Source organism: Stegostoma tigrinum, chromosome 30 (assembly GCF_030684315.1).
Source record: "Stegostoma tigrinum isolate sSteTig4 chromosome 30, sSteTig4.hap1, whole genome shotgun sequence".
Taxonomy (NCBI): Eukaryota; Metazoa; Chordata; class Chondrichthyes; order Orectolobiformes; family Stegostomatidae; genus Stegostoma; species Stegostoma tigrinum.
The window spans coordinates 19,585,838-19,599,225 of NC_081383.1; the positions used below are offsets into that span (position 1 = coordinate 19,585,838).

The 13,388-nt window shown below is 41.4% G+C and overlaps 1 protein-coding gene across 2 annotated transcripts in view; it reads right to left on the bottom strand.

Moving 5' to 3' along the window:
- Positions 1-7,913: 7,913 nt before the first annotated feature.
- The window catches only part of peak3 (PEAK family member 3), a 37,654-nt gene continuing 32,179 nt past the window's right edge, over positions 7,914-13,388 (bottom strand). For both annotated transcript variants that reach the window (XM_048559954.2, XM_048559953.2), the window contains exon 3: positions 7,914-11,566. In XM_048559954.2, the coding sequence (XP_048415911.1) occupies positions 10,454-11,566 (1,113 nt within the window). In that variant the 3' untranslated portion in view covers positions 7,914-10,453. The remainder of the gene's footprint in view (positions 11,567-13,388) is intronic.

Below are 13,388 nucleotides of genomic sequence, written 5' to 3' on the forward strand. Positions count from 1 at the left end.
GGCTATTTTTAAGACAGCTTTTCTTCCTCTTTGTTCCATTTCAGTCCAGGGAAGTCCCAGGCATTATAATCAGATTGTGGATGTCAGAAATTGTTGGTAGGTATTGAACCATTGTCATAACAGTGGAAAACCTGCTCTGAACTGATTGGCGTCATAGAGTCATAGAGATGTACAGCACAGAAACAGACCCTTTGGTCTAACTGGTCTATGCCAACTAGATATGCTAAATAAATCTAGTCTCATTTGCCAGAATTTGGCCCATATCCCTCTTAAATCCTTCCTATTCATATATCCATACATATGTTTTTTAAATGTTATAATTGTATTAGCCTCCATCACTTCCTCTAACAGCTCATTGCATCACGGCACCACCCTCTGTGTGAAAAAAAGTTACCCCTTGGGTTCCTTTTACATCTTTCCCCTCTCATTTTAAACCTATGACCTCTAGCTTTGGAGTGCCCCACCCAGGAGATAAATAAAACAATAATAACTCGAAACAAAATAATTCAATAAAACATATAAGGAGAAAAGAATCCACTCTACTCACTATTTTAGATTTTTTAAAAAAAGTAAGGTTACACTTTAAAAAGTCATTTAGTTGCTCCCCTGCAGTGAGCTCTCCTACACAGGTTTCCCAAGGTCAGTTATAAATTTGGCTGTTTGTTATTTTTTTCTTAGATGAACTCTGATGCCCAGGGATACTTGAAATCAAACAGCAGAATAGTCAGCTATATAGATTCACTGCTGGGTCAGACAGCACTGCAGGTTTATTTCTCCATTTGATTCTCTGCCCATGTGGTCACTACCTTTGTCTGTCTTCTTCCTTTTTAAAGTGCCATTGGCTTATTTTTTTTAACTGAAATTCCAAAGCAATGCAACAACTTACAAAACATTAATTACTGCACCTAGAATTTGAGGAAATCATCTCCAACACTGAAAATACCTCAAAATAGGAGGAGCTCTTATAGCCACAACTTTTTCCTGTCCTCCACCTTGAATTACCCATAATCCTTTTTGCAGTAATTGCCTCAACCATTTGGCCAATTTGTAATTTGCAGAACCAGTCATTTATAAGATAGGGTGTAAAAGGACATCACTTTTGAGTGTCTTGGGAAGTCCATACATAGATGAACACAGTGAGCATAAGGATGAATACCATAATTAACTGCATTTTCAGCAGCACTCAAGTTCTGTGCTACCAAACGACAATCAACTGTATTCAAAATAGATAAGGACTAGTAATGTAGACACTACTCATTTCCATAAACAAATGCAGCTCATATTGGTTATTTAGGTGTGAGACAATTGGTGAGAAATGAGAAACCTCTAACCCTCCACCTCTTCTGAGCATTACTATGTTGTTTTTAGCAGCAAGGTGTTTAAAATGATCATAACTGCACATATTTTCCCTTCCAAAGCTAACTAAAACTTCTTCCAGCATGAAAAATTCCATTTTCTGGTTTGCACAAAGGTTGACTTAATTTCCAATCTGTCCAGTTACTAACATGAACATACTGAAGGATTATAAGCTCAGCATTTCCTGCATTCTATCTTTTTACTCACTCTCCTCTGTTGAAGGTAGCAACTCACGCTCGTATCCTGGTCAGAACAGGCAAGAGGATATTGCATATTTTAATTGAAACAAAAGTTGTCTGACAGCACATCAGATGATTTTGGCAATATCAACTCCAGCCAACACCTGAAACTCAAAACAAAATACACATTAAAACTTTTAAGCCCTTTTGTTGAGGATGAACTGTGAACAAGGTAAGACTTTTATAAATCAGCCAACTTGTTCTCCTGGGCCGGAGACTCTTCAAAACTCAATGTCCTTTCATTAAAGAACATCAAAGAATTATTTGTATTGGCTGAGAAGAAGACCCTGGCTGTGTCTCAAAGGATGAAAGACCATTGTAAAGAATGTGCATTAGCCCAACACATGATCTGTTTCAGACGAAGGGCTTTGGACTTGTAAGAGGATCACATTATTAAGCCAAGATAATAAAATGTGAGGCTGGATGAACACAGCAAGCCAAGCAGCATCTCAGGAGCACAAAAGCTGATGTTTCGGGCCTAGACCCTTCATCAGAGAGGGGGATGGGGTGAGGGTTCTGGAATAAATAGGGAGAGAGGGGGAGGCGGACCGAAGATGGAGAGAAAAGAAGATAGGTGGAGTGAGTATAGGTGGGGAGGTAGGGAGGGGATAGGTCAGTCCAGGGAAGACGGACAGGTCAAGGAGGTGGGTGAGGTTAGTAGGTAGATGGGGGTGCGGCTTGGGGTGGGAGGAAGGGATAGGTGAGAGGAAGAACAGGTTAGGGAGGCAGAGACAGGTTGGACTGGTTTTGGGATGCAGTGGGTGGAGGGGAAGAGCTGGGCTGGTTGTGTGGTGCAGTGGGGGGAGGGGACGTATACACCTGCATTCCGCATGCAGATGGCCTCAAGGCCCTCCGCTTCTTCCTGTCCCGCAGGCCCGACCAGTCCCCCTCCACCGACACCCTCATCTGCCTAGCCGAACCCGTCCTCACCCTCAACAACTTCTCTTTTGACTCCTCCCACTTCCTACAGACTAAGGGGGTGGCCATGGGCACTCGCATGGGCCCCAGCTATGCCTGCCTCTTTGTAGGTTACGTGGAACAGTCTCTCTTCCACACCTACACAGGCCCCAAACCCCACCTCTTCCTCCAGTACATTGATGACTGTATCGGCGCCGCCTCTCGCTCCCCAGAGGAGCTCGAACAGTTCATCCACTTCACCAACACCTTCCACCCCAACCTTCAGTTCACCTGGGCCATCTCCAGCACATCCCTCACCTTCCTGGACCTCTCAGTCTCCATCTCAGGCAACCAGCTTGTAACTGATGTCCATTTCAAGCCCACCGACTCCCACAGCTACCTAGAATACACCTCCTCCCACCCACCCTCCTGCAAAAATTCCATCCCCTATTCCCAATTCCTCCGCCTCTGCCGCATCTGCTCCCACGACAAGACATTCCACTCCCGCACATCACAGATGTCCAAGTTCTTCAAGGACCGCAACTTTCCCCCCACAGTGATCGAGAACGCCCATGACCGCGTCTCCCGCATTTCCCGTAACACATCCCTCACACCCCGCCCCCGCCACAACCGCCAAAAGAGGATCCCCCTCGTTCTCACACACCACCCCACCAACCTCCGGATACAACGCATCATCCTCCGACACTTCCACTATCTACAATCCGACCCCACCACCCAAGACATTTTTCCATCCCCACCCCTGTCTGCTTTCCGGAGAGACCACTCTCTCCGTGACTCCCTTGTTCGCTCCACACTGCCCTCCAACCTCACCACACCCGGCACCTTCCCCTACAACCGCAGGAAATGCTACACTTGCCCCCACACCTCCTCCCTCACTCCTATCCCAGGCCCCAAGATGACACTCCACATTAAGCAGAGGTTCACCTGCACATCTGCCAATGTGGTATACTGCATCCACTGTACCCGGTGTGGCTTCCTCAACATTGGGGAAACCAAGCGGAGGCTTGGGGACCACTTTGCAGAACACCTCCGCTCAGTCCGCAACAAACAACTGCACCTCCCAGTCGCAAACCATTTCCACTCCCCCTCCCATTCTTTAGATGACATGTCCATCATGGGCCTCCTGCAGTGCCACAATGATGCCACCCGAAGGTTGCAGGAACAGCAACTCATATTCCGCCTGGGAATCCTGCAGCCAAATGGTATCAATGTGGACTTCACCAGTTTCAAAATCTCCCCTTCCCCCACTGCATCCCAAAACCAGCCCAGTTCGTCCCCTGCCCCCACTGCACCACACAACCAGCCCAGCTCTTCCCCTCCACCCACTGCATCCCAAAACCAGTCCAACCTGTCTCTGCCTCCCTAACCTGTTCTTCCTCTCACCCATCCCTTCCTCCCACCCCAAGCCGCACCCCCATCTACCTACTAACCTCATCCCTCCTCCTTGACCTGTCCGTCTTCCCTGGACTGACCTGTCCCCTCCCTACCTCCCCACCTATACTCTCCTCTCCACCTATCTTCTTTTCTCTCCATCTTCGGTCCACCTCCCCCTCTCTCCCTATTTATTCTAGAACCCTCACCCCATCCCCCTCTCTGATGAAGGGTCTAGGCCCGAAACGTCAGCTTTTGTGCTCCTGAGATGCTGCTTGGCCTGCTGTGTTCATCCAGCCTCACATTTTATTATCTTGGATTCTCCAGCATCTGCAGTTCCCATTATCTCACATTATTAAGGCAGCCTGTTTGTGACCTGCCTTTAACAATAATGGCAGAGTATCCTACGAATACAGCCTTAAGGTGATACGAAGAGGAGAAAGAAGCTGACAACATTGTTAAGCGACAGGAAGCAGCTGACTGCTTAAAGGTGGTGCTGAAGAATGTAAAATAAAGTCCCCTATACAGTAAAAAGTCCATTCTGTTTTGAAGTTGATTGCTCTTCTTTGCAATATCACATTCCTTCTTTCCAACAACCACCCAATCTTCCTTCCACTTCCCTGCAGCATCCTAATTCCCCACCCACTCCCTGGCCTTCCTGACACTCCCAAATAACAAGAAGGCCTCCTACACTGTTTATTCCCTCACCCAGTGACAGTCTTTGTCCCACTTTTGCCGAGACCCCAACCCCAGACTTGCTTTTCCAGCCCCGCATCAGCAATGCGTGTGCATGGAACATGGTGATATTATCGGCACATGTGCAGCCATTTCCCATGACCTGTATCACCACAGCCAGTTGACAAATTATGGATTTTCACTCTGAAAAGCGAAACATCACGAGCAATCTCAGCTGAAAGACCAGCTGAAAAGTCAAAAAAAAAATCTCTACCAATCAGTTCCATCAACAAATTCACCTGATGGCCTGACCTCCTGAGAATTCAACTACAAGATATCTCACAGCTTATTGAAAAACCTTCAGTTTTATCAAACCTGCACTCCAGCTGAAGAATTAATTGAGCTTAAAAAACACACTACAGGGTGGCTGCAAAAGAGTCTGAACTCATTATAACATATGATTGTAATCTTTCTTTTCATTTGAACAAGATCTTTGTGTATGTGATAATTTGTGTGAGATGTCTCATTTAAAAAAGAAACTTCTAGGACAAAAGAAGGTTATCTAGGATTACAAAGAGATCTTGATCAATGGAGTCAAAGGGCTGAGGAGAGGCAGAGGGAGTTTAATTTGGATAAATGCAATGTTTTTTTTGTAAAACAAACAAGGGCAACATTTATACAGTTAGTACTAGGGCCCTTGGTAGTGTTGTAGAACAAAGAGACCTAGGGATCCAGGTACATTATTCTTTGAAATCTATGTCACAGGTAGACAGAGTAGTTAAGAAGGCATTTATCATGCTTCCCTTCATTGTGCAGACCTTTGAGAATGGGAGTTGGGACATCATGTTGAAGGTGTAAAGGACATTGATGAGGCCTCTATTGTAGTACTGTGTCCAGTTCTGGTAGTCCTGTTACAGGAAGGAGATTGTTTTACTGGACCAAGTTCAGAAAATATTTACCAGGATATTGCTGAGAATGGAGGTTTTGTGTTATAAAATTAGGTTTGATCGGCTGGGATTTTTTTTGCTGGAGCATAGAAGTTTGAGGGGTGACCTTATTGAGGTTTTTAAAATCATGACGGGCATAGAAAAGGTGAATAGCAAAAATCTTTTCCCTAAGGTGGGGGATTTCAAAATTAGAGGGTATACTTTTAAAGTGAGAGGAGAAAGATTTAAACAGGATATGGGAAGCAACTGTTTTACAGAGTGTCTAGTGTGTGGTATGAACTGCCAGAGGAAGTGATGGATGCAGGTGCAGTTACAACATTTAAAAGGCATTTAGACAAGTACATGAATTGGAAAGGTTTGGAGAGATATGGGCCAAACGCAGGCAAGTGGGACTAATTTAGTTTGGGAACATGGTCGGCATAGACTGCTTGGACTGAAGTGTCTGTATCCATGCTATATGACTCTATACTTTGATGATATGTGTGTGATAATAAATAATCTGCTTTATTTTTAAATTCACAAGCCCATTGAAATGTTTTCAGTTGGGACAAATTACCATGATGGTAAAAAAAATACACACACTTCACACATAAATACCTAATGATCATGGACAATAATGAAGCAAATAATTTCTGTGCATGACATCAGCTCTGTGGATGCTGGTAAATCTCTGGTGCAATAGCTCAAAGGCAGTAATTATCCTGAACTGTATATCATAGTGCAATCAAATCTTCATCCAATATCTGTGTCTTTTCACTGGTGCCAATGGATAGTGATTAAGAAATGAAACCTTGATAGTTTGACTTTGTCCTTATCCAGAGATCAACAGTAGCATCCCACTTTGATCTAGCGGAGATCAAATAGCTCAGTTTAAGATAAAGATGGTCTTTTTCATTGTATTTAAGCCAGAGTTGCTAATATGGAATTATGATTAGTGTGATCTCCCCATCTGATGTCCAAATATGATATTTATACATATAAGATATGCAGGAATGCTCAAATGAACGAGTTACCGTCTTGACTGAAATCAGTGTCATAGTTTTGTAGTTCACGCTCTACCCCTTCTGATTTTTTCAAGAAAATTTTAGCCAGTGGGAGAAAGCAACTTGGATGTATTCTGTTTGTGTCCCCGATTCCAATTGTTTTCCCTTGGTGGGTAGGCTGGGGGGCATTGATGGTGGAGTACGTGTCTTCTCCCATTTGTTCCTGTTAAAGACTTGCAAATTAAGGAAACTCAGGTTTCTCATCACTTGCACTGTACAAATGATGAATGCTGGGGTGGCCTATTATTATGTGATTAACGAAGGGACCCTAAAGTTGATTTTGCAGTGTCTGTTCACAAGGCCCACTTGTGTGACTTAAATGAAAAATTTCCCTAAATCAGGCATCATTTTAATGCTATGGAAGGACCCAGAGTCATGCCATTTTTTCCATTTGTGCGATGTGGGCATCGCTGGCTGGGCCAGCATTTCTTGCCCATTCCTAGTTACCCTTGAAAAGGTGGTGGTGAGCTGCTTTCTTGGACTGCTGCAGACAACTTGCTGTAGGTTGGTCCACAATACTATTAAGGAGGGAATTCCAGGATTTTGACCCAGCGACAGTGAAGGAACAGTGATAAATTTCCAAGTCAGGATAGCGGGTGGCTTGGAGGGAACTTAAAAGTGATGGTGTTCCTACTGCCATAGGGGGAAGCGATGGCCTAGTGGTGCTATCACTGGAATGTTAATCCAGAGACCCAGATAATGTTCTGGGGACTTGGGTTCAAATCCTGCCACAGCAGATGGTGGAATTTGAATTTATTAAATATCTGGAATTTAGAATCTAATGATGACCATGAATCCATTTTCGATTTTGGAAAAACTCATCTGGTTCACTAATGTCCTTTAGGGAAGGAAACTGTCTTCCTTACCTGGTCTGGCCTACTTGTGACTCCAGACCCACAGCCATGCTGTTGACTTTTAACTGCCCTTTGGGCAATTAGAGATATACAATAAATGCTCCCTTGTCAGCAATACCCTCATCCTATGAATGAATAAGAAAAAAAAAATATAGAATCCCAACATTGGTTCAATCCTGAGGATACACCAGGAAGCGTGGCTCTGGTATGTGAATGGCACTGCCTGAAAGCAATGGGCACCAGGGCGAACCAAAGTTCACAGCTGTGCCTAAATAGGGTGGCATGGCAGCAAGAATAGATCCACATACCTCTGGATCGCATCATGTGGCTGGACTATCAATGACTTTTTTATGCCCTCTGTTACAACAAGTCACTTAGAAATTATCTCTGAAATCAAATTTAATAGAACAGAGATCCTGAGAGGATTTCGAAGCAATACCTAATTTGCTTCTCCCTCCATTCCAATTTAGACTGAAGCAAAAATGAATAAAATTATAATATACACTTAAATAATCACTTGTGACTTTTATTTGAAATAGATGAAACGAGTGAACACCTACTATCTAATTAACAGCATAATTAATGAAACAGATTGAGTGAAAAAATTGGTGAACAGGAAAGTTTCAAATTGCAGTTGATTTTTACATATGATTGACTTCTGATACCTAATACTTTTCCATGTGACTCACATTGGCTAATCTGCCTTTCTAATTTAAAGGGAATTTCAAGGTTGGATTAAGATTATTACAAATCCTTAAGGATTGGCTTTATATTGATATTTTTGGTCAGAAGAATACTGAATATTCAACAGGATCCAGGTTCTTCCTCATTCTGTAAAACTGTTCATATTATGAATATGTTTCTCAGAGAGATTGTTCCTATGGAATGTTTGATGTCCAGATATACTAACTGGCTGTGTAACAATGCAAAAATTTGAGAATTTTAAAATCATAAATAGCACAGAATAAGGTCATTTGACCTCCCATGCCTGTGTCAGCTCTTTGAAAGAGATATCTACTTAGTCCCTCTCCCTTACTCTTACTCCTTTGCCCTGTAATTTTCTCAAGTGGTTATCCAATTCCCTTATCGAATCTCATTGAATTCCATCACCACTTTATTCAGGGCATTCCATCATAAGGTTCACTGAGCAAAACTCAGCATGCATACCTATTAAAAAACTGGATGCATTCGTCTGATTGGAAATTCAGATGTTAAGGACATTTTATGCTAATCAATATTTTGCAATTTTTAAAAATTGTTAGCAGATCTAGTTTATAACAAGAAAAAGATATTGTTTTGAAAATAGTGCTGCTGTACAATGCCTGAAATATAAGTACAAGCAATAGAATAAATAAATTACATAATCGTGAGGTTCCACTGGTGTCTGCAGCTGGGCGGCAAAATTATGATGGGAATGTAACAATTAATTTTTAAAAATCAGTTCTGTCAGAACCTGTGGAGGTCCAACTGAAGCAAAGGCTGGGAACTCTGTGGTGAATAACTGACCTCCAGAGTCTTTCCGTCATCTACAAGGTACAAGGCAGGAGGGTGACATAATATCTCTACTTGTCTGAATGAGTGTGGCTACAATGACATTCAGGAAAATTGACACCATCCAGCACAAAGCAGATCACTTGACTGGCACCCCAAAAGCTACTTTAAGCATTCACTCCTCACATTATGCACAGACACTGCAGTGTGTACCATCAATGAGGTGCAGTTCTTCCACCTTGAACAGAGGTAGAATAAAGACACATGGAGCAACGCCTCCTGCACGCTCTCCCTACAACATTGTGAATTTGAATGATATCACTGTTAATTCACTATGTGAAAAATTTGAAACTCTCTTCCTAACAGCTCTGTTTATGTATCTACATCACATGAACTGCAGCAGTTCAAGGAGGGAGCTCATCACCAAAAATAATTAAGGATAGGCCACAAATCCTGCCCTCATTGGATGCTCACATTTGATGAATGTGCATGAAAGAAAATTTGAATGTTATTTGAAGCCACAAGTTGAAGAACTGTACATCAGATTGACTAAGCCTTTTCAATCAAGACGTTAATTTTCACTTATTTTAGTTCTGCAGTTATTAGTTGTGATGGGTTCAAGATGCCTGATAGTGCAATTACTTATTGTGCAAATATCTTACAATAGTTATCATCTGGGTGCAGCAAGCTAAAGTGGAAATCACTGAGTGTATGAGAAGACTTGATCATTTTATCTAACGATATTTGTTAAAGATGCTTGGTAGGGAACGACAGTAGTGAGCATTTACTCTATTGACCTTTGGTCTTGGCACAAGTTCAAAGAATTATGATGGCCTAACCAAAGATTTACTTGATTTTATGCTATACTTTAACGAACAAACCCGAAGATTTGGAAAGAAATGTGCTCTTTTTATGAATGCATGTACGTTCATTTGGCACATATAGTTAAATGAATACTGGCAACTTTCTAATCACACATGTAAATCATTTTGTTTACATTGGAGTCCATAGAGTGAATGCTGTTAGGTCAACTGCCTGTAGGATGCATCACTACAGCACCTGCCACTAGCCAATATACAAATGTACAGAATTCACAGCAAATTTTGTCAACAGCTATCAGCACTGGGAATGTTACCTGATCTTATCTTATCTTTCTGGGGGCTTTCATCATACTTTGAATATAGTTCTAACTGAGATCAGTTAACCTAGCCCATGGTTTTGAAAATTGACATCTGTATGGATAATTATCTCATAGGATGACGAGTTAACCTGGGGAAACATTGGCAATTCTTCAGAACTACTTCGTAATAGGTTATTGCATGGTAGATACATTTCAGCACTCATTATACATCCAGTCAATTGCTGTTTCATAGAATATAAGTGTCTGAATAAAGCTTTAGGCAGTTTAATCAAGTTCAATCTGCCTATAATATGTTACATAACTTGACATTGTATAACTATAAGTTCTGTTGTTCTCGTGCAAGAGAAGATGGCAGTCTCTTATTTGGAGTATAAGCTGCATTCATTAATGGAAACGTGTTTTGGTTTCATTTTCTTATTCAACACCCTTCTTCCAGTAGAATCTGTAGCCCCCCTACTGCTTGAAACACTGAGTTAGGAGTAGCAAATGCAAAATACTGGCAGCAAAGCCAGTCTTCCAGTTTTACTGGCTTCTCATCATTTAGAAACCTTTCCCCATAATTCAGCATCAGCAAAATACGTTTCATGTCCAACCAGTTTTTCAGCAACTGAGGTGGATCTTTGAATCCAGTATTCAGACTGAACACATTCTGATCTGGGCCCCAAAGTAAGGCCTGTAAGATGTGTTTTGCTTGACTGATATGTATTCTCTTATTAGGATCTGCACATAAGAGTAAGTGGGCAAGATGTTGAAGCCTTTCAGAATAAATAGATAAAAGTCGAATCTGAGGCAGGTCTCCTGTACTGTATTCTTCATAATGCTTTTGGCTTGAAATGCTCTCAATAGGATTTGACATGTGTAGCACCTCATAGATCAAAATGCCCAATTGAAACTCATCAACCTTCTTGTACTGGGATGCAGACATCATTTCAGGTGCTAATCGGACCTGATCTGGGTGCAGTTTTTGATCAATTGCTGTACTCTTTTGTTTAGCTTTAGAGAAGTTGCTGATAATAAGTCTCGGCAGCTGAGGATTAGTACTTTGTTCTTTGCCTTTTGGCTCAGCCATCTTAACCAGCAGGAGGTTTTCCAGACGGAGGTCACAATGTGTAACATTATGATTTTTCAAGTGTTCCAACCCTAGACACAACTGCAGAAGAAGAAGACATACTTGATGTTCATAGACATCTGCCTGGGATTCATGAAGAGCCACGGAATCTTTTACAAAATCTGCCATGGTTTGATAGGGAACCTCCTGTGTAATGATCACAGCTTGAGGCCTTTGTGTTAGATTGTTGTCTGGTTGGGTTTCAGAGGTTTCTGCCTCAGCATCTGGCCCAGACTTGTTCTTTTCAACTTCCAAATCACCAGAGCTCAAGGCCGCATCTCCAGAAGGCAAGAGTTTTGTTGGAATCATGACAACAAAATGGCCACACACCATTTGTACATTGAAATGGAAAGGGAGGCTTTCCTGTATGGAGAGGCCACAAGGCTGCATCTGCAGGGCTTCTTGGTTCAGAGTTTTGATGATCTGCATTTGGTAAAAGTAAAAAGAGATGTGTAATTTAAAAAAGTATAACTTTTATAATGTTATTGCTTACGTTACTCTCAGTATAAAATTAAATGTATTTCTATGGGCCCATGAAGACAAAGATATCACTGAGGTAAGAAATGCCACTTCGGAATAATGACCAAAACTAAATAGTTAAGTAAAATGTGAATGTAATACACTTAGCTGTTGCTGATACATTAAAGACATGACAGTAAAACCGTCTTTTCATTTTGATCAATAATAGAACTTGAAACTAATGACTGACTGAACTAATTTAATTCCAGCTCTTTGTAACATTTTGGGGTGAAGGCTGTCAAACCTGCACAGATATAATTGCAGACAATTGAATTCCTTGTTACAGATATGGTCAGAGAAACTGGGTGACGCACAGTGTGCCTGTGAACTTATTGCCCAGAAGGAAAACATAGAGTAAAAACAAACACTAATGCATGGAATGCTGGAGCATTATTCTGAGGTACAGAAAACAAGTTGGGCTGCTAAATGTCATTCGCAAGTTTTACTTATTTTTCCTTCTGAGTGTTATAATTTTATGGAGATGACTGGATCTCGGTCACAGGCTGAAGAGCCAGTTAGAAACCAGTACTGGCCACCAGGTACGTGCTGACTGCTGCTAGGATGACACTCACTGGACACCTAAGTTTGCAAAATAACCCAGGCCAGAGGTAAGTGGTAGTGGGGGTCTTTTCAGTAGAGTAGAGTGGAAGACACTGGGGAGGACAATGTAATGGATTGGCATCATGGGCAGAGGATCACTTGTAGCAGCAGACAGAAAGAAAATGCATTGATAGCAGTGAAGTCTGTACAGCTCTCTGTCTCTTTCTCTCCCTGTTTCCTTCGCATCATCCTTAAAGTCAGCACCAATCATAAAACAAATCGGAGAATATCCATTCACTGAGAACTCAAAGTTTCAGTAAGTCTCACTATGGCTGAAGGTATCAAATAAACATCCATGGTCCTGGGTTCAATTGTAACAACTCAAAGCATCAAGAACTTTTAAAACTGCATATTCTTATCTTCTTATTTTACAAGATATGCCCTTTTTAAAAAAATTTGTGTGTTTTAAAATTGTGTCTTTGTTTGCTTTTGATGTCACATTTTAATTTTTTTGAGGTGAGCAAGTAATAAAATTCTACTTTCTTCCATACATGTAACATTGTCATTGGCTCCTAAACTTTGACTAGAATTACATTTTAATTGACATATAGCTACGTGCTAAAAAGAATTAAAAATCAGCAGTTCAATGAATCTAGTTGGTTTTGTTGGCTGTTTCAAAGGCTTGTTCATTCTCAACCATGTTGGTGTGGAACCAGAGCTCCATTTAGGTCAGACCAGCTAAAGATAATAGGTTTAACTTTCAAAAGTGCATTAGCTTTGGCAACCAACATTTTACTTTTAATTTTTGAAAACTGGGTTGAAATTCTAAAATTGACATGGTGGCACTTGGACTCATATTCACTGAATACTAAACTTACAAGTTCACCACTACAATTACATCCCTCACAAGCCTTGGATATATGTCCCACTCAACTATTCAAACCATTCAGTGTAAAACATGTTACTTAGTAGATATTTATGACTGACAAATGAGTCAGACATTATTAGGGTGGCTGGGGAAGTCAAATTGAGACAACAATCAGTTCAGTATTAGTTGTGTTGAATGCCAGAGCAGACTTGAGGGGTTGAATGGCCTACTCTTGATTCTAATTCGTAAGTTTGTTTGTCGAGAAAAGTAAAGCTGCAAACCGATTGCGCCACAATTAAATAGAAGTTACTTTCTTCA